At 40.0% G+C, this 22,158-nt stretch overlaps 1 protein-coding gene across 1 annotated transcript in view; it reads left to right on the forward strand.

Moving 5' to 3' along the window:
* TAFA4 (TAFA chemokine like family member 4) overlaps window positions 1-22,158 on the forward strand; it is a gene marked incomplete at its 3' end in the record, with an annotated part of 125,281 nt that overhangs the window by 97,608 nt on the left and 5,515 nt on the right. Inside the window, exon 3 of the mRNA XM_082847454.1 lies at window positions 8,355-8,510. Within this exon, the coding sequence (XP_082703580.1) occupies window positions 8,355-8,510 (156 nt within the window). The remainder of the gene's footprint in view (window positions 1-8,354; window positions 8,511-22,158) is intronic.

Consider the following 22,158-nt stretch of genomic DNA (forward strand, 5'->3'; position numbering starts at 1 on the left):
TACTGTTTTCCATAGTGGCTGTATCAGTTTACATTCCCACCAACAGTGCAAGAGGGTTCCCTTTTCTCCACACCCTCTCCAGCATTTATTGTTCGTAGATTTTTGATGATGGCCATTCTGACCGGTGTGAGATGATACCTCATTGTAGTTTTGATCTGCATTTCTCTAATGATTAGTGATGTTGAGCATCCTTTCATGTGTTTGTTGGCAATCTGTATATCTTGTTGGGAGAAATGTTGATTTTGGTCTTCTGCCCATTTTTGGATTGGGTTGTTTGCTTTTTTTGATATTGAGCTGCATGAGCTGCTTGTAAATTTTGGAGATTAATCCTTTGTCAGTTGCTTCATTTGCAAATATTTTATCCCATTCTGAGGGTTGTCTTTTGGTCTTGGTTATGGTTTCCCTTGCTGTGAAAAGCTTTTAAGTTTCATTAGGTCCTGTTTGTTTATTTTTGTTTTTATTTCCATTTCTCTAGGAGGTGGGTCAAAAAGGATCTTGCTGTGATTTACATCATAGAGTATTCTGCCTATGTTTTCCTCCAAGAGTTTTATAGTGTCTGGCCTTACATTTAGGTCTTTAATCCGTTTTGATTTTATTTTTGTATATGGTGTTAGGGAGTATTCTAATTTCATTCTTTTACATGTAGCTATCCAGTTTTCTCAGCACCACTTATTGAAGAGGCTGTCTTTTCTCCATTGTATATTCTTGCCTCCTTTATCAAAGATAAGGTGACCGTATGTGAGTGGGTTTATCTCTGGGCTTTGTATCCTGTTCCACTGATTTATATTTCTGTTTCTGTGCCAGTACCATACTGTCTTGATGACTGTAGCTTTGTCATATAGTCTGAAGTCAGGGAGCCTGATTCCTCCAGCTCTGTTTTTCTTTCTCAAGATTGCTTTGGCTCTTTGGGGTCTTTTGTGTTTCCATACAAATTGTGAAATTTTTTGTTCTAGTTCTGTGAAAAATGCCAGCGGTAGTTTGATAGGGATTGCACTGCATCTGTAGATTGCTTTGGGTAGTATAGTCATTTTCACAATGTTGATTCTTCCAATCCAAGAACATGGTATATCTCTCCATCTGTTTGTATCATCTTTAGTTTCTTTCATCAGTGTCTTACAGTTTTCTGCATACAGGTCTTTTGTCTCCTTAGGTAGGTTTAATCCCTAGGTATTTTATTCTTTTTGTTGCAGTAGTAAATGGGAGTGTTTCCGTAATTTGTCTTTCAGATTTTTCATCACTGGTGTATAGGAATGCAAGAGATTTCTGTGCATTAAGTTTTTTTGTTTTTGTTTTTTTTGCGTTACGCGGGCCTCTCACTGCTGTGGCCTCTCCCGTTGCGGAGCACAGGCTCCGGACGCGCAGGCTCAGCGGCCATGGCTCAAGGGCCTAGCCACTCTGTGGCATGTGGGATCTTCCCGGACCAGGGCACGAACCCATGTCCCCTGCATCAGCAGGTGGACTCTCAACCACTGCGCCACCAGGGAAGCCCTGTGCATTAACTTTGTATCCTGCTACTTTACCAAATCCGTTGATTAGCTCTAGTAGTTTTCTGGTAGCATCTTTAGGATTTTCTATGTACAGTATCATGTGATTTGCAAACAGTGACAATTTTACTTCTTCTATTCTGATTTGGATTCCTTTTATTTTATTTTCTTTTCTGATTGCTGTGGCTACAACCTCCAAAACTATTCTGAATAATAGTGGTGAGAGTGGGCAACCTTGTCTTGTTCCTGATCTTAGTGGAAATGATTTCAGTTTAAAAGCATATTTAATCAGAAAAAACGGTATGTATTTAAGCAGATAAAGTTAATCCATCCTCTATAGCAATCCCAAAGCAATCAACTTTTGTTGGTAAGGATTGTCCTAACTCTTTTAATGTTATATACGTCAGTTAGTCAGGTGAGTGAGAAACCAGGCATCTTAAATTTTACACTTCTGCCAATATTAATTTTAAGTCACCTTTTTTGAAAACAACATATACAACCTGATTGCAAGTTCAGAAGTGTGGAAAGGAATCAAGGAAGTTTTACGTTTCCCCACTTATAAAATATGTCTCCAAGAACACTGAGAATAGTGACTGCCACACAGTATACTGTATGAAAGTGTTGGTTAAATAAATAGAAATAAATACGCTTCCATCTACCTGCCCAGAGAAAACTGGAAGGAAAATGGCCCAGAAACTGACAAGGGTTAACAGCAAAATAAGGACAGTTTTCTTTTCCCCCCTCTTTGGCCAGCTTCTGTCCAGTGAATCTGGCTCCACTTCTGGATAATTCATTCATATATACTCCAATTCACACCTTGAAGCTCTGAAGTAAGAGAAATGAGAGATTTCAGCTACAACTTCTCACTTACCGCACAGGTCTTATGTATATGTATTTAGGTGTAGTTTTCAAGACAGATCTCCAACTGAAATGTTCCCTGCTGTTTTAGAGAGAAAATGCATCTTTGTTTTAAGTGAGTTTACCTGAAATGGCCACTTTCTGGTACTAAGCTTATTGAACAAGGCATCCCTTTTGTATGTTTTTAGAGAACTAAGCCACTAGTTTCTTGTCTGTTTTCTACTTTCTTTTTTTTTTTTTTTCATCCAGCAACACTATACTACGTAGCTGTATGATGTTTACGATGGTTACATTTATATGTCAACTTGACTGGCGGGGTGCCCAGTCACACATTATTCTGGGTGTTTCTGTGAGGGTGTTTTGGATAAGATTAACATTTGAATCTATAGATTGAGTGAAGCAGATTGCCCTCCCTAACGTGGGTGGGCCTCATCCAATCAGGTGAAGGCCTGAATAGAGCAAAAAGCCTAACCTTCTTCTTGAATAAGAGAGAATTCTTCCAGGTTTTGAACTGGGACGTATCTTTTCCTGTTTTTGCACTCAAACTGAAACATCAGCTCTTACTGCATCATGAATCTGTCCACCCTTGGACACATCTTCTTGGTTCCCTTTCTCTGGAGAACTCTGACTAATACAATGTTAACACATGAGCTGCTCAAGCACGTATAATCAGTGATTTCTGTGCATCGCCCACACTGGATCCCTATCTTCTGCCATCATTCCTTCAGCAGTTTTAAGTACCTGTTTCTGAGAACCCATCTCCTGTGCCAGGAACAAAGATTACAAAGAAACGAGGCACATCCTTATTCAAAGATTATTGTCACATGTCAACAGTATACACATTTCTAGAAAGACTGTCTAAATGGAGCCACATAAACATTGTTATCAAGTAGAAAAGATGTTTATGTGGGAAACTGAGCCATATCTTGTGACTTGCTGAGGTAGAGATAATATTTTGGCTGTACTTGGTGAAATATTAGCTACCATAGCAACTACACTTTCTGCTGTGAGAGCATAGACACTGCCTGGGTTTGAATCTCTTCTCTTGCTATTTTCTAGTTGTGTTAACTTGGGCAAATCAATTTCTGGACATTTTATTAAATGTAAAATAGGAATAAAAATAGTGCCTGTACTGTAGCATTTTAAAAGATTACATAGAATATTTGTAGAAAGTTTAGAAGAGTGCCTGCAACCTACCATATTTTATCAAATCTAAGATGCTGTCAATTGTGAAATATACTGCTGTTTTGTGTATTTCAAAGAAAGAAAAGCAATGCCAATTATAATGGTAAGATGCTATCAGTTGTGACACATCCTGACATGTTAAAATATGTATCTTAAAAATCAATGAAGTACCATAGTTGGTGCTATATAAATGAATAAAATTCTAGACCAGGCAAGCTGATTATTCAGAGACAAGATTGAATAGAAAAAAAAAAAAAAACTATTTGCATTTGTGGATGGTTATCTAAATAGCAACAAAATTCTCAGCAAACTATAATATTAACGAATGTTCACATCACTTCTTGACTATTCTAGGAAGTTACTAAAGCACATTTCTTTTATTTTCTTAATGAGGTTTAGAGCTGCTTTCATTATAGATTCTCTAGGACCATTAAAAATCTAATTAAGGCATGATGGCTGTTACAGACTGAGTGTTTGTGCCCCCACCACCCACCAAATTCATATGTTGAAGCTCTAACCCCCAATGTGACAGTATTTGGAAAGAGCGTCTGTGAGGAGGTGATAGAGGTTAAATGAGGTCATAAGGTGGGCCCTAATTTAATAGGGCTGGGGTCCTTAGGAAAAAAAGGAAGAGACACCAGAGCGCGTGCTCTCTCTCTCTCTCTCTGCCATGTGAGGACATGGTAAGAAGGAGGCTGTTTAAAGCCAGGAAAAGAGCTCTTACTAGGAGTTGAATTGGCCAGCACCTTGATCTTGGATTTCTGGCTTCCAGAACTCTGCGAAATAAATGTCTGTTGTTGAAGCCACCCAGTCTGTAGTAGTTTGTTGTGGCAGCTGAGCAAACTGAGACAATGGCCAACAGGGAGGGTGGTCACTGAGAGAAGACTGAGGATGAATTCACCCCAGCCACCCCTCTTCCCCCTCGTGGCTACTCATTACCTGTCCAGGACCGTTTGACCTGAAGTGCTTATTTGCAATTGGAGACTACAGAAAGGATCTCCCCATGAACTCTCCCCAGTCCTCACTTTTCTGCTTACTTGGTGCTAAAGTCCCATGCTACTTTACCGACACTGTAATTACTCTTTATTTTTTACTTATTTACTTTTTTACAATTGTACACAACTACCTATGGGAAATCAACACTCTTCTTGCAAACATTTAATTAGGTTTATAGTTTTAATTACTCCTTTCATATTTATGTTTTCCTCTGTAGTGGATTGAAAACTTTCTCTCATGCTGGCGATTTGACTCTCTGGGTACTGGTTCCGCTTTTATGTATTTTACAAATGAAACTTTGCCTTAGTGTTTGTTCTCACCATTAATTGGATTTTGCTTCCACCATTTAAGATAGTATGACAGGGAAGGGCCAGAAAAAATTCACCATGATATAGAGGTTACTTTGTAGAAGGTCTATCTGTATGGATTAAAAATCTGAAATACAGAATTGTAAAAAGGAGCTTTGTTATTCGAAGCACATACACCAAACAACAGAAACCAAGCAAAGCATTAACCTGTGGGAATCCTCGGGGAAACCTGTTTTAACGAGTAGATGAGATTTCTTGTAATTCACAGAACAATATATATGTAAACGGTATATCTGAAAATCATGAGGGTGCTCAAGGGTGCCTGAAAACCTTGCCTTTCATTAATAATTTCTAAACATTGCCTCTACAATCTTGTTTCTGTTGTTTGTTTTTTTTTTTTATCAGAGCAAAGGTAAGTCTTTCCATCTTGGTGTAACCAGAGTTGGTGCATTAGTTATCCATTGCTGTGTAACAAATGAGCCCTGACCTTAGATGCTTGAAACAATCAACAAACAGTTGGCCCTTGAACAACGTAGGTTTGAACTGTGCAGGTCCACTATACTATGATTTTCTTTAGTAAGTATGTACTATAGTACCACACGACCTGTGGTTGGCTGAATCCATAACTACAGATAAGGAGGGCCAACCATAAGTTATACTCAGGTTTTCGACTGGGTGTGTGGGGTCAGCGCTTCTAAGTCCTGCATCGTTCACGGGTCAACTATATATTATTTTACAGTCTTTGAGCAGCAGGTATCTGGGAATGGCTTAGCTGGGTGGTCCAGACTCAGGGTTGTTAGATTGCAGTTGAGCTGTTGGCTGGGATTGTAGTCTTTGAAGCTTCGACTAGGGCTGTAGGATCCACTTCCAAACTCACTCGTGGCAGCACACAGCATGGTTTCCTCCAGAGTGACTGATGAGCAAGCAAGGGACTGCACCACTGTCTTTTATAACCTGACTGTGGAAGTGATAAACCATCACTTGTGATGTGCTATTGGCACTGGCACACAGACCAGTGCTGGTGCGGTGTAGGAGGGAATATACCTCGAAGCTCACTTACAGGGTTGTTGGCAAGAGACTTCAGTTCCTTGCCACAAGGGCCCCTTTATAGGGCCACTTATCCCGTGGTTTCGAGTGAGTGATCCAAGAGGCACAGAAAGGGTGACCACCTAATTTTGGAAGTGACATATCATCATTTCCTCTGCACGCTATTGGTCATAAAGACCAACCCTGGTACCATGTGGGAAGGGACTGCACAAACGTGTGGACAGTAGGAGGCAGGGAGCATTAGGGACCATCTTAGACAGTGGCTGCTACAGCTGACATGACCTTGAACAGAACGACAGACTCATGGAGTGGAATCATTCCCTCAGGTCCAGCCATGAGAATGGGTCCACTTAGTGTTAAGCTAAGTTCTCTCTTGGTTTTACAATCTCCTGATAATTTTCCAATAAATTCTCTTTGGCTTAAGTGAGCTTAGATCACTTTCCATTGTTAAAAGACTTCTAACTGATAAAATGGACTCCAATATAAATTAAACGTAAACCATTTTCTGTTTGTCACAGGAGTATGGAAGTCAGTTTTATCATTGTTGGCGATGGGAGGTAGAAATATAGAATTGTGGACAGAGCAGTGAGAACCTGTGGTGCTAGGATGGAATTGGAGATGCCAGTGTGGACTTACGCTGTGGACTCACGCTGTACACACACACACACACGCACACGCACACGCACACGCACACACACACACACACACACACACACTTCCTAGGTCTATCTGCCCTTTCAGCCCCAAATCACTCCCTGGTAGCAATGAATAAACCTTTGTGCCAAGGTCCTGCTTTGTAAATCTGAAGCCCCACTAAAAACAATCAGGGCTCCTTGGAGAAAAATGATGAGGGCAGGGAAAATCTGGCACATCTTTTGAGCCAGAAATTTAGCTAAGATCTCAAAGCATAATGGGGATATGTCAAAATGACACAGCTGCCAGTATGAAGGGGCTCCTCCTGTCTAGATCTGAGATAATTTGAATATTAATATAGAATCAGTTTTGCAACCATCATATTAATAATTGGTTCTGGTGGAAGTCATCAATGGATGCTAAAAAATAGTGGGTCAAAGTTTGAAGAGTGGGGTGTTTACATAGTTTGAATATATTTCCCCTTAAAATGCTTATTAATTACAAAGGGCAAAATAGTACCTTTAGAAATGGAGAAACCTGGCAGCCACCACCTTAAGCATGTGATTAAAAGTAAGAGCACCAAAAGCCAGATAAATGACATTATGTGCCTCCTGATATGATGCACTGAGAAGAACATAGTGTCACTTCTGGGGTAATCTGCTAAAAGTGCATTGCCTGACTCTTATCAGGAGGAAACATCAGACAAATCCCAACTGAGGAACATTGTACAAAATAACTGACATGTATTCTTTAAAAATGTCAAGGTCAAGAAAGATAAAGGCTGAGGAGAAGTTTCTGATTAAAGAAGGCTAAAGAAATGTGAACTAAATATAATGTAGGCTTCTGCATTGGATCCTGAGCAGCAGGGGAAATGGCTCTAAAGGACATTTTTGGGACAAGAGGAAAAATTTGACTGTAGATTGTCAGTTATATAGTAGCATTGTATTAATGTTAAATGTCCTGAATTCGTTAATTATGTCAGAGAAAGTCTTTATTCTTGGGAAATACACAGTATTTAGGGGTGAAGGAGTGTCATGTCTGCAACTTACTCTCAAATGGCTCAGAAAAATATATGAAAGAGAGTGAATGAGAAAGCAAATGGGGTCACATGTTAACAATTAGGGAATCTAGGTAAAAGGTCTTATATCAGTTTGCTATTGTTGCTGTGACAGATTACCATAAATTTAGCGGCTTGTTTCTGTAGGTGAGAAGTCTGGCACAGTTTGGCTGGTTTCTCTGGGTTAAAATCAAGGTATCCGCAGGAGAGCCTTCCTTTATGGGGACCCTGGTGAAGAATCTGCTTCCAAGCACATCCAGGTTTTTGGCAGAATTCAGTGCCTTGTGGTTATAGGACTGAAGTCTCCATTTCCTTGACTCTTGGCCCCTCCATTTTTAAGCCAGCAATGGTGTTTTGAGTCCTCCTCGTGGTTTAAATCTGAATTCGCCTTCTGCTTCATCTCTCTGCTTTGAAGGGCTCATCACCTTAGCTCTACATGGATAATCCAGGATAATCTCCCTCTCTTAAACTTAACCAATTAGTAATCTTAATTACATCCGCAAAATCTCTTTTGCCATGTAAGTAACATAACACAGCCATTGGTGTGATACCGGGGCTAAAGGTCTTGGAAGCCAAATTTCTGTATACCTCAGTTTTATAGGAGTTTCTTGCACTATTCTTGCCACCTTTATATAAGTTTAAATTTACATCAAAACAAACAAAAAGGATTCATAAACGTAGTATACATGGAATTGGGAAATGTAGTCATGGCATCATTCACATCCTTGGTACTTTCATTTCTTCCTAACAGCACTGGGTCTGTTTTGCTCCCCTGTTATCCACCAGGTCACCACCAAATCAAGCAAGGGACCTGTGAGGTGGTCGCAGTGCACAGGTGCTGTAACAAGAACCGCATAGAGGAGCGATCACAAACGGTCAAGTGTTCTTGCTTCCCAGGACAGGTTGCTGGCACAACTCGGGCTCAGCCTTCTTGTGTTGAAGGTAAGACCTTTCTGGTCAGTTTCCCTAATGTTGCAAAAGGACCTAACACTAAAGAACGCCCCTACTTTGCTGTCTTTGCAACTCAAAGGAAACTAGGGCTGCACCTATGTCAACTATGTCAGTGTCATTTAAAAAATGAACATAAATATAACCCCACAAATTTCTTAATGAGTAGGGTATTAATGATGTTTCCCAAGAGGTACCAATGAGGAATTCAGTTACTGGACAATCAGGAAGATATGCTTTGATTTCTGCTTGCCCAACTGTCTCTCCAAATATCACCCACTGGAGCAGTTTCTTCCCTAGACATGCTTTTCCGCCTCCTCTAAAACTCTATTCAGAAAGTCAGCAACCTGGTTTTCTCACCTTGTGTTTGATGTTATAGACTAATATTTTCTTTATTTCTAGTTTACTATTTATACAACATCTTTGGAGCAAGTTCTGTGAGAATAGTTTGGGATATCATTCATTTGTTGTTTCCCTATCCCCTAGCAGACTATGGTGGCAGTGGTTAAAAAAAAAAAAAAAAAGAATCAATGTTGATGGTTGTAGGTGGAGGCCTGGGACTGATTCCTTTTGATCCCCCCTGGCTCCTTCCAGCAGACACCTTGTTAGAAACAAGTATCAGTCCCCACGGGGACAGATGCATGAGGTTAAGTCTTGTAGCAGCAGCTTCTCTATAGTGGTATGAAACCTCCCTGAAAACGAACACTTCCTGTCTTATCTGATGCATTTCTAAAGGTCAGCAGTTAAAACACACACACATTCTTATCTCTAGAACCATACAGTCGACAGTAATTAACCACATCCCACCTACCCTACCAAACAGACACACGTTTGTAGACTGTTTGGTGTACACGTACTGTATACATACCATTGCTATGTATCAGCACGATCTCCGCCACCTTTCAAAATGGAAAGTGAACGTGGAAAATTTCCCATCTAGAATTCCTCACCAGAAACTCTGGGGGCCAGATGTGTTGCTGAATTCAGATTCTGTCAGATTTAGTTAAGGCAACATAGTGCATATGCCATCTATTACCTAACAGACCTAACGTCTTCTGCAGTTGCACCCCATGATTACAGATATTAATATTTATACAGTAAAATATATGAATATTCATGCAGGATGGGATAAGGCAAGATGAAGAACCTCATGTTAATTCACGTCAGGTATTGCTGCCATTCTAAAGAAATTCTTGCCATTTTCAGAGCTTTTTGGATTTGGGGCTTAAAGATAAAGGATTGTAGGTCTATAAAAAAAAAGGTAAGGATCTTTAACATTAAAAAAAAAATTGCTAAGTTTGTCTCCCCAGCTGGGACAGTTTAGTGTATATATTTGCTCCATTACTGAATCCAGATCATACTCATTTTGTCTCCTTGCTCTCTCTCAAATCAGTCCACTCTTCTCTACCCCACTGTCACCTCCACCGTCTAAGGGCCTAAACACATTTTGCTGAGCTTACTACTCTTCGTCTTCCAATTTTCACGCTGTAGCCAGAATGATCCTTCTACAGAAACAGAACTCATTACGTCACTCCCATATTTAAAACCACACTTCAGTGACTTTCACTGTCTTTAAAATGAAATCCAAATTCCTTACCATGGCTTGACTGATGAAGCCCTGCATAATCTCGTTCTGTCTTACTTTTTTCTTTGAACTACTGTACCCCAGGCAAACTGGAGGCTTTTCTGTTCCCTTTCATCTCTGCACTTCACCTGTCATTGCCTGAATCGTTCCCTTCATCCCCCCAACACACATTTGTCCACTTAATGCCTAGTCTCCTTTCAGATCTTCTATATGTTCTTGTATCTCCCCATACTTCCAGTTCATGATGTGTATCTTGTTTTGTTGTAAAAACTTGTCGAATGTATGCTTCCCATTAGTCTGCAAGTTGCTTGAGGATGGGAACTGGGTCTCTTATTTACGTCTCCCCGCAGTAGCTGGTGCATGATGAGTTTTAGCACAGGAGAGAATTATTTCATCTTCACTAATCACAGATTCATTTCGAAAGGTCTTCACTAATCACAGATTCATTTCGAAAGGTAACAACAATGGTTGCTTGCCTCTGTAGATTTTACTTAATTTTTAATTAACAGTTGTAAAGATGTTTAATGTTTTTATTGAAGTATAGTTGACATACAATATTATGGGAGTTGTAGGTGTACAACATAGCGGTTTGACATTGATAAACATTACATATTGATCACCAGGATAAGTCAACCATCTGTCGCTATACAAAATTATTACACAATTATTGACTATATTCCCTGTGCTGTGTATTACATCCCCATGGCTTATTTTATAACTGGAAGTTTGTACCTCTTAATTCTCTTCACCTATTTTGTCCAACTTCCCACACTTCTCCCCTCTGGAGACCACCAGTTTTTTGTTCTGCATCTGTGAGTCTGTTTCTGTTTGGTTCTGTTTGTTCTTTTTTAAAATTTTTTAGATTCCACATATAAGTGAAATAATATGTTATTTGTCTTTCTTTGTCTGACTTATTTCACTTAGCATGATACCCTCTAGATACATTCACATTGGTGCAAATGACAGAATTTTCTTCTTTTTATGGCTGAGTAATATTCCATTGTATACATATATACACCACATCTTCTTTATCCATTCATCTGTTGATGGGCAGTTAGATTGTTTCCATACATTGGCTATTGTAAATAATGCTGCAGTGAACATAGAGGTGCATATTTCTTTTCCAGTTAGTGTTTTTGTATTCTTTGGGTAGAGAGCCAGAAGTGGGGTAGCTACTGGATCATATGGTAATTCTATTCCTAGTATTTTGAGGAATCTCCATACTGTCTTCCATAGTGGCTGCACCAATTTAAATTCCCAACAACAGTGTATAAGGGTTCGCTTATCCCACACGTGATTGTTTTCTTAATTTTCCTTAGTTTGTTATTAGTTTGTGGAAATACAATAGATTTATGTATACTGATTTTTGTATCCTGCAACTTTACTGAATCCACTTATCACTTTTAATAGTTTTTTGGTGGCATCTTTAAGGTTTATTTCATATATACTATCATGTCATCTGCAAACAGTGACAGTTTTACTTCTTTTTTTTCTAATTTGGATAACTTGTATTTCTTTTTCTTGTCTGATTGTTGTGACTAGGACTTCCCACACTGTGTTGAGTAAAAGTCGTGATAGTAGGGATCCTTGTCTTGTTCCTCATCTTAGAGGAGAAGCTTTCAGCATTTCACCATTGAGTGTGATGTTAACTGTGGGTTTATTATATATGGCCTTTATCATGTTGAGGTACATTCCCTCTATACTCACTTTGTTGAGAGCTTTTAATCATAACTGGATGTTGAATTTTGCCAAGTGCTTTTTCTTTATCTATTGAGATGACTGTATGATTTTCTCCTTTATTTTGTAAATGTGGTGCATCACATTGATTGATTTGCAGATATTGAACCATCCTTGAATTCCTGGAATAAATCCCACTTGATCATGGCATACGGTCTTTTTAATGTACTGTTGAATTAGGTTTGCTAATGTTTTGTTGAGGTTTTTTGCTTCTATCTTCATCAGGGATGTTGGCCAGTAATTGTCTTTTTTTTTTCTTTTTTTGGTGTACAGTCTTTGTCTATAGTTTCAGTATAAGGATAATGAGTTTGGAAGCATTCCTTCCTCTTTAACTTTTGGGAATAATTTGAAAAGGATAAGTATTAACTCTTCTTTAAATGTTTTATAGAATTCATCTCTGAAGACATCTGGTCCTGGACTTTGTTGTGAAGGGATTTTTTGTTTTGTTTTCTGGAGTATACTTGCTTTACACTGCTGTGTCAGTTTCTGCTGTACAGCAAAGTGAATCAGCCATATGTATACACGTATCCCCTCATTTGTGGATTTCCTTCCCATTTAGGGCACCGCAGAGCATGAAGTAGAGTTCCCTGTGCCATATAGTAGGTTCTCATTAGTTATCTATTTTATACTTGGTATTGATAGTATATATATGTCAATCCAAATCTCCCAATTCATCCCAGCCCCCCTTCCCCCTTGGTATCCTGTTGTGAGCTTTTGGATTATTGAGTCAATTTCAATACTAGTAATCAATTTGTTCAGATTTTCTATTTCTTCCTGATTGCCTTAGAAGAATGTATGTTTCTAGGAGTTTATCTATTTCTTTGAGGTTGTTCAGTTTGTTGGTGTATAATTATTTCTCCTGACATCTTATGATTCTTTGTATTTCTGTGGTGTTGGTTGTAACCTCTCTTTCATTTCTGATTTTATTTGGGCCCTTTCTTTTTTTTGCTTGATGAGTATGGCTAAATGTTAATCAATTTTGTTTATATTTTCAAAGAACAAGCTCTTAGTTTCATTGATCTTGTCTATTTTCTTTTTAGTCTCTACTTCATTTACTTCTGCTCTAATACTTATTATTTCCTTCCTTCTGCTGACTTTGGGCTTTCTTTGTTCCTCTTCTTCTAATTCATTTAGATGGTAAGTTAGGTTGTTTGAGATTTTTCTTGTTTCTTGAGGTAGGCCTGTATCACTAAATTTCCCTCTTAGAACTACGTTCACTGCGTCCTATAGATTCTGGAAAATTGTATTTTATTTTTATTTGTTTCGAGATAGTTTCTGATTTCCTCTTTGATTTCTTCACTGACGAATTGGTTTTTTGGTAACACGTTGTTTAGTCTCCATGCATTTGTGTTTTATCCAGGTTTCTTTTTGTAATTTGATTTCTTGTTTCATACCGCTGTGGGTGGTTGAAAGTGCTTGATTTCACTCGTCTTAAATTTATTGAGACTTGTGTTATGGTATAATGGGATCTATCCTGGAGAATGTTCCATGTGCTCTTGAAATGTGTTTTTTCTGCTTTTATAGGAAACTGTTTATTTTATACTGGAGTGCAGTTGATTAACAGTGTTGTGTTAGTTTCAGGTGTATAGCAAAGCAGTTATACATATACATGTTTCTACTCCTTTTCAAATTCTTTTCCCATTTAGCTTATTACAGAGTACGGAGCAGAGTTCCGTGCTGCTATACAGTAGGTCCTTGTTGGTTATCTATTTTAAATATAGAGGTGTGTACATGTCAAGCCTAAACTCCCAATCTATCCCTTCCCCCACCCTTCCCCCCAGTATCTATAAGTTTGTTCTCTAAGTCTGTGATTGTTTGTGTTTTGTAAATAAGTTCATTTGTATCTGTTTTCTTAGGTTCCATATATAAGTGATATTATATGATATTTGCCTTTCTCTTTCTGACTTACTTAATATGATAATCTTCAGGTCCATCCATGTTGCTGCAAATGGCATTATTTCATTCTTCTTAATGGCTGAGTAATATTCCATTGTATATATGTGCCACATCTTCTTTATCCATTCATCTGTTGATGGACATTTAGGTTTGCTTCCATGTCTTGGCTACTGTAAACAGTGCTGCAATGAACACTGGGTGCCGTATCCTTTTGAACCATGCTTTTCTCTGGATATATGCCCAGGAGTGGGAGAGCCGGAACATATGGCAGCTCTCTTTTTCCGTTTGTAAGGAACCTCAATATGGTTTTCTGTAGTGGCTCTACCAATTTACATTCCCACCAACAGTGTAGGAGGGTTCCCTTTTCTCCACCGCCTCTACAGCATTTATTGTTTGCAGATATTTCGATGATGGCCATTCTGACTGGTGTGAGGTGATATCTCATAATTTTGATTTGCATTTCTCTAGTAATTAGTGATGTTGAGTATCTTTTCATGTGCCTCTTGCCTTCTGTATGTCTTCTTTGGAGAAATGTCTATTTAGGTCTTCTGCCCATCCTTTGATTGGGTTGTTATTTTGATACTGAGTCACATGAGCTGTTTGTAAATTTTGGAGACTAATCCCTTGTTGGTTGAATCATTTGCAAACATTTTCTCCCATTCTGTGAGTTCTCTTTTCATTTTGTTTATGGTTTCCTTTGCTGTGCAAACGCTTTTGAGTTTAATTAGGTCCCATTTGTTTATTTTTGTTTTTATTTCCATTACTCTGGGAGACGGATCAAAAAGGATCTTGCTGTGATTTATGTCATAGAGTGTTCTGCCTATGTTTTCCTCTAAGAGTTTTATAGTATCTGGTCTTATGTTTAGGTCTTTAATCCATCTTGAGTTTACTTTTTTTGTGTGGTTTTTTTTTTGGTGGACTGTATCTATCAAGGTCATCTGATCTAATGTGTCACTTAAGGCCAATGTTTCATTATTGATTTTTTGTCTGGATGGTCTGTCCATTGATGTAAGTGGGGTGTTCACGTCCTCCTATTATACCTGTCAAGTTCTACCTTTATATCTGTTAATATTTACTTTATGTGTTTAGGTGCTCCTCTGTTGGGTGCATAGATATTTACGAGCATTATACCTTGTTGGATTGATCCCTTTATTATTAGGTAATGTCCTTCTTTGTCTCTGTTTACAGTTTTTGTTTTAGAGTCTATTCTAAGTATTGCTACATCTGCTGTTGATTCCCTTTAGTGTATTTTTCATTTAAGTTACTGGATATATGTATTTTTAATCAGAGTATAGTTGATTTACAATGTTGTGTAAGTTTCAGGTGTACAGCAAAGTGAATCAGTTATACATATACATACATCCACTCTTTTTAGATACTTTTCCCATACAGGCCATTACAGAGTATTGAGTAGAAGTTACCGTATTCTTTAGTTCTGATGTTTTTTTGGAGTTCTATCCCTTTTTTGAAGTTCTCACTGAGTTCATTCATTCTTCTCCTTTGTTCAGTGAGTGTCTTTATGACTATTACTTTAAACTCTTTAGCTGGTAAATCGGCTACCTCCATTTCATTTAGTTCTTTTTCTGTGTTTTTTCCTGTTCATTTCCATTTGGAAGGTGTTTCTTTGTCTCCTCATTTTGGCTAACTACATATATGAGGTATGTCAGCTATGTCTCCCGGTCTCGAAAGAGTGGCCTTACGTCCAAGGTGCCCTGTGGGGCCCAGTGGCACAGTCACCCTTGGTCACCAGAGCCAGCTGCTCCAGAGGTATCACTGGTGTGGGCTGTATGCACCCTCCTTTTATGGTTGAGTCTTGATTGCTACAGACACACTGGTTGGTGGGCAGGGCTGACCCCCAGGCTGGCTGGTTGCATGGGTTGGCCAGGACTGTTATGGGGCACGTTGATGTGTAGAACTCGTCTCTGGCACAGCTGGCTGTGGGGCCTGATCATGACTCTTGTGGGACTGCTGGTGTGCGGAGCTCTCCGAATGCTTTGGAGGGACCCCAGTGCCGGCCAAGCTGCTGGGTGGGGTAGGGGGCAAGGACCATTTTGCGGGGGCACTGGTAACGGCTGAGGTGGCCCAGCAGGTAGGGCAGGAGCTAATTTGGAGGGACTGATCACAGCTGGGTAGGGTCTTAGGGGAACACCGACCGGGGTGGGGCACACAGTGTTAGCTAGGTAGATGGAGAGTTACGGAAATGGTGCACATCAGTGCTGGGCAAGCTAGGTAAAAGGAGAGTTTTAAAAAAAAAAAAAAAAGGGTTCCTGCCAGCACTTCTGTCCCTGGAGGAAGTTCCACCGGATCCCTGCCCCTCTGGCATGTGTCCTAAATTTAGTTGATGAATTTCCTTCTTGTGTCACACAGGCACTTTGCAAGCTGGTGCCTCCGTACTGGGACTGGGAGCAAGTGAGTTTGTGTGTGAATCCTTCAAGGGTGGAGTCTCCGTTTTCTCCATTCCTCCAGCTCTCCTAGACGTAAGCTCCACTAGTTTTCAAGGCCAGATGTTCTAAGCGCTCATCTTCCTGGTGCAGGACCCCCGGGCTGGGGCAGCTGATGTGGGGCTCGGACCCTTTGCTCCTCGGCAGGGAGCTTCATGGTTGTGTTATCCCTCCTGCTTGTGGGTCCCCGCACCAGGGGTGTGGGTTCTGACTAGACCACATCTCTGACCTTCGTACCTGTTTGGATGGGGCCTTTTCTTTATAGCCTTAGTTGTAGAAATATGTTCTCCTAGTCTCTAGGTCATGCTCAGAAATCGTTGTTCTATAGGTATTTGTAGTTTTGGTGTGTCCATGGGAGGAGGTGAGCTCAGGGTCTTCCTATTCTGCTATTTTATCCAGAACCAACATCGCCTCTATATATTTTAAACTTCTACAGGAGCTCACGAATCATAACAAACTGTATTTATACTGTCTAGTTTAGAATATTTGGATATAAAAATCTTAGATATCTAAATAATGTTTTACAAAACTCAAAGCACTTTTATCGATGCCTGGAAAGTACAGATAGGGTAATAGTTCCTATTAGCATCTGTCTCTTAGTAAAGGAAATATTAATACCTTATCATACACTGGCTTGTTTTAAATTTTGTATATGAGAAAAATCCCTTTTGGCCTCTACCCTATGGGTACCCTATGGGTTTGGTCAATATATTTTCCATATACTTGTGTATTTAAAGACAGGTCTGTGGAAAATGTGGAAGATTTCAGTATGAATGTGTTTTACACAAATGGCTATCACTGGATATTTCTTAATCCAATGTGCATTATTCCTATTAGTACTAGGTTGTGGAGCTCTTTGTGTACTAGTACCTATCGACCTGTTTTTTTAATTGCTCCACGGCATCCATTATATTGGACAGGTTATAATTTATTTAGCTGTTCTTCTACTGAAAGACATTTTGGTTGTGTCTGTGGCAAAGGAAACACGCTCACAGGGTCCATGATTTCCCTAGTGTAGAGGATCAGTAAGTGATGGAGACCAATTATTTGGTGTCGGAGCAGAGTCTGTACAGTAGAATTTCTGTGATGACGCAAATGTTCTTTCTATATATCTCCTTATCTATATGACATGATGTATGTGTCCAGTATGATTGGCTGCCGCTAAGCACAGGTGGCCCTTGAGCATTTGAGATGTGACTAGTGTAAATTTACATGGGAACTTGTGACTAGAAGCGTCTATATTGGGTAGTGCAGGAGAAGCGTTATGTAAATCTGTAACTTCAGGGCAACGTTTGGTGGCCAGAGCACACCAAAACCCTGAAAGATGGGATTGTAATCGTGTCTTCATATGTGTTCCCTGCACTAGCACTGCTTGGCCAATAGTCGGTGCTCAGTCAGTGTTTATTGGCTCAGAGTCACAGAGGAGGTGTAGGAAGTTGTAGTTTAGGCTCTAGTTAGGGGGCATGTCTGTTTTCCTATCTCCCTGATCATCTGTTCCTTAGCTGAACATGTTTTGATTAGGGCTTTTTAGCTTTACCTGCTTAATCTTTATCCCATAATAATTATGCAGTATCATGCTGCTAATTGGCGTGCGGGAAGACCTAGCCTCTGCTGCTATGTTCCTTTTATCTTATTTGTCACTAAGAATAGAGAGGATCTAAAATATAAAATTTACTTGAATTTACATTTAAATTAAAACCAAGGCGAGAAGACATGGGGGGGCACTTATTAATGTTGGTATAGACACTGGACTGTCTTTATGCATTTTTGTTAATCCACACCACAGATACTTATCTGGTGTTTTTTGTTGCTTTTCCATAAAATCATAGCTTTTACTAGTTAAAAAGGGAGAAAAAATAGCTTTTTTTTTCCTCCTATGAAGTGCCCCTGAATTATTGAAATGTGTCTGTAATACACATTTGGGATTTGGGAGAAGGGATGGGGAATTATTGATTAAAGCTGAGTACTGGGATCCTAAAACAGAAACTATTTAGCTGTTAAGCATTCTTGCCTAAGACTCGTCTACTGGCATAGACGAGGCTGTTTTGTGGTAGGAACCGTATTCTAGAGATAATGCCGAATCGTTTTAGGATAAGATGAAATAAATGTGTAGTACAGTGAAACTATTTTGTCAAAGTGAATGCTTTCTAAACATCGGTTTTAAAAAAACTTAATAAGGTGAAAGCCTAGGAATGGAAGACAGTTAGTTACTTTTTAAAGCTATAGTTTTTTTCCTTTTGATGATGCCCAAATATCTTTTCTGAGATGTCGGATTTCGCTTATTTAAGGACAAGAGTTACTGTGTGTATTGCAGACATCTTTCATGGCTTTATGGATTGTGTGGTGAGATGCAGGGTCTGTCTTTAAGTTGTGAGTTCACACGGTTTTCTTACCAGTTATGTTCTCTGTGCCACCTGGCAGACGAAGCAGTTTTCTGAGTCCTTCTCAGTGTTGGTCAGGTAAAGGACAATGAAGCATCCTTTATAAAAAGTACTTTGGAAGTTGGAAGGACATGCCTCTTGCGTATGTTTGTTCATTTATCAAGTTTTAATTTAGCACATTTGTGCCTGGCATGTCCTAGATGCTGGAGGGTAGCGTAATAATTAGACTCAGGTCCTGCTTTCAAGGAGCCCAGAGTTTACTCGGAAAGATTGGTAATTAAACTCTAGTAAAGCAGACGAGGGGTCAGCGGGTAATTAAACTCTAGTAAAGCAGACGAGGGGTCAGCGGTGGTGCCCGTGAGAGGCCATCGGTCTGACTTGACCAGGTAGGAAGGAGCTAGGGAGGGCAGGCGTGTAGAGCACCTGAGAATGAAGGGGACAACCTTGGGAAGCGGAATCAGCTCGTCTGGCTCAGAAATGGTAGAAGACAAAGCTGGAGATGTAAACAGAGCCTGTGATATTAAAGGCCTTAGAGCAAATCAAATTTTAGGGCTTACTGCCTGCCTTCTGGGAATTTGTATTCAAGGAGAATGGATGAAGTGCTAGGAACAAAGTGCATATAAAATACCCTGAGGTTTCTGAGCAGGAAAAATGTGATCTCTGAATCTGACAGGTCACCTAGACTCTCAGCATAGTGAGCCCAAGATTAGCCAGGATTTGTGTGTGTGAAAGAGAGATACAAAGGTTAGACTTGTGGAAGCGCCCCCGGTGGAGGGAGGACGGAAGCCATGGAATAAAGGTGGCATGATGATATTTACTGTGAATTAGTATCACTTTCACCAGCCAGAGCTTTGATGAGGTCTGATGATCGAGCATAGCCTCTCATGTTGGGCAGAGTACATCTCAATCATCACCATAGATAAATAGATAACCACAGATCAATGTTTCTCAGCCGGGGCGTGATTTTCTCCCTGCAGCCCGGGGGACATTTGACCATGTCTGGTGACACTTCTGGTGGTTATGCTGGGGGAGAGGGTGCTACTGGCATCTAGCAGGTAGAGGCCAGGGACGCTGCTGAATATCCATGGTGAATGCACAGGATATACGCCCCCAATAAAGAATGATCTGGTCCCAAACGTAGGTCAAGAGACCCTGCCTTAGCAGTTTCCGCCAAATGTGCGTGTGCTTGTGCGAGGGGGCCTTAAGAGGAGTCTGTACACTCTCAGCCCCAGCCTCCCGCCGTACTCTGTGCAGATAACGGTACTGTGTCATTTGTGAAGTGTGGGAACAAGGAAAAGGTTCCTTCAAAAAATTACAGTCCTCTCACTACTGCTTTTATGCATGTGACCTGGGTCAGGTTGGAATGGCTTCTTTTCTTTGAATAACCAGAAATATAAATGGGCAGAGCTTTCCACCTATCTTAAAAGTTAAGAAATGGCTTAATTTTTAAAGAACACAGTGAGTGTCTTGAAATAACAGGGGTGAGAGCAAAATAGCTAAAGGTACGATACGTTGAAACCTCAGAACCTGTGCTTGTGACTGTTTCCATTTTCTAGATGCTACATATTCCCCGAAGATGTGCTCTTAATCGCTCTGTCCGTAGTTTCAGGGTAAAAATACACTCTTCTTCAGAAAAGCCTTACCTCTGTGTAAATACAACCACACTAAGTCCACAGAGGAGATGCCAGCTGTTGAGAAGTGAGCCTGTTGGTCTTATTCGAAGGTGGGCTTATCTAAATAGCTATATAAATACATATTGTGTTTTATTTAATAGAGTGGTATTTATTTGGGACGAGGGCTAGAAACAAAAAAACCTCCATCTATTTCATACAACAGAGAGTAAAGAAAATGCACCAGGAGCACAGTAGCTACTTCGTCACCTGACATTTTCACCTAAAAAACAACATTATAGAAAGTGCTAGTTGCCTGTCTTTTTTTAAGTTCGTTTCTGCATAAAGCTAGAAATTCGTTAGAGCTCGGCAGCTTGGAGATAGACAGATAGGGATATTTTGTATTTTCCTAAGGCAGGGGGCTTTTTTAAAGAATTTCATTTTAAAAATAGAAGTGACAAGACACTTTTCTCTTGTAAAGTTTAAGTATATTATGGTATTTGGCACCAGGGAAAAAAACCATGTATGCCTCCTACAAATTTATTTTCCTGTGGAGGCAAAACTCAGTTAAGTGGGCAGATGTTCTCAAGAGTTATTTTAATAGAACCCTACTTCTGAGTCTTTTGTCTCAGCTCATAGCCCTACTCCGTATGCACTCAGAGCTGAAACATCCGGGCTGTTTAATCACCTTAGTCATTGTCGGGTCAAACCCTCTGTTGGTTTTCAGTTTAGCTGCGAGTTCCTTAATCAATCCTTAACTCATAAAGGAATTTGAAACTTGTATTTTGGCTACTGGGATGGCTCTTATCATGTCTCCTTTTCTGAAAGAACATTTGCGATTAAGTCTTTCACAAGGAAACTTTCTCTGGATCAAGTGTCTACTTCTAGGGCTCCTCACTCAATGTATTCTAGGGCTCCTCACTCAATGTATTCTGTCAAACGTGAACATGATGTCTTTTTTACAACTAGAAATATTTGAAATTCCAGGGCAGCCTGCTGTTTTAAGGAGTCTATTGTGCATCTGTCTCCAACGCTCTGTATTTCCCAACGAAATGAAAGGACAGTGGTAAAGAGTTTCCAAAGGGCTTGACTGCGTACGCTTCCTTCTTGTATTTATTTAAATACATTATTACACTTAAATCCTTAAACAAAATGCTAGGCAGTGCTGTAGTTGAGACTGTGATGAAAGCCTGAATCCATCATTTTCCCCACCTCAAGCTCCTTTTCTAGATTCGGCATCAGGATTATTTCAGATTCCCCTGAGTCCAGTGAGAAGGTACTAGCGTTTCTCCGCTGTGAAGCTGAGATAATATCGGATTCAGTCTATTTCCTCTGCGGGGAGTTTTATTCCCAGATTTCTCCCCTCACTCACACCTCAGTTGGTCTTCCCTGTCAGGCACCTTTTTGTTCTAAATTCTTGCATCGTCCCTGCCAGACTCCCCCTTCTAGGGACCTAGGTTTTCCTGGCTTGTTGCACTACCGTGCTGAGAAACTTTCCATGGCTTCCCACTGCTTAGAGAATCAAGGCCTGAATTGTCCTTGACAGTCCCTAAAGTTTGCTTCCCAGACCACCTTTCTCAGCTGAACGCCCACTGTTTGCCTGCTGACCCCTCACTTGAGCCACGTGGGTCTCCTGGCTTCCAGGTGGCCGTTCACTGACCCTCCTGCCTTCACCTGGACAGATCACTAGCCATCTGTCAAAGCTTCTTTTTGACTCATCCATGTAGCTCTGATACCTGTCAAGAGTACATAGGTTTCCACTGCTGAGTGGAAGAAAGTTTGTCTAAGGAACAGTTTTAAAGCCTTTTTAAAAAGTACCTCAGATTCACTTTTAACTCTGTGCAAATATAACTAAGCTCTGGCAACGTTTAGATAACTTTTCCAGTTCTGCAGATGGCATTTTCAGTTGAGGGCTGGGAACCACCTCTTGTTTATCTTTATATCTACTTGGGACCAAACTAAGGTACTCAGAAAATAATCAATGACTGGTCG

Source organism: Leucopleurus acutus, assembly GCF_964270905.1.
Source record: "Leucopleurus acutus genome assembly, chromosome: 10".
Taxonomy (NCBI): domain Eukaryota; kingdom Metazoa; phylum Chordata; class Mammalia; order Artiodactyla; family Delphinidae; genus Leucopleurus; species Leucopleurus acutus.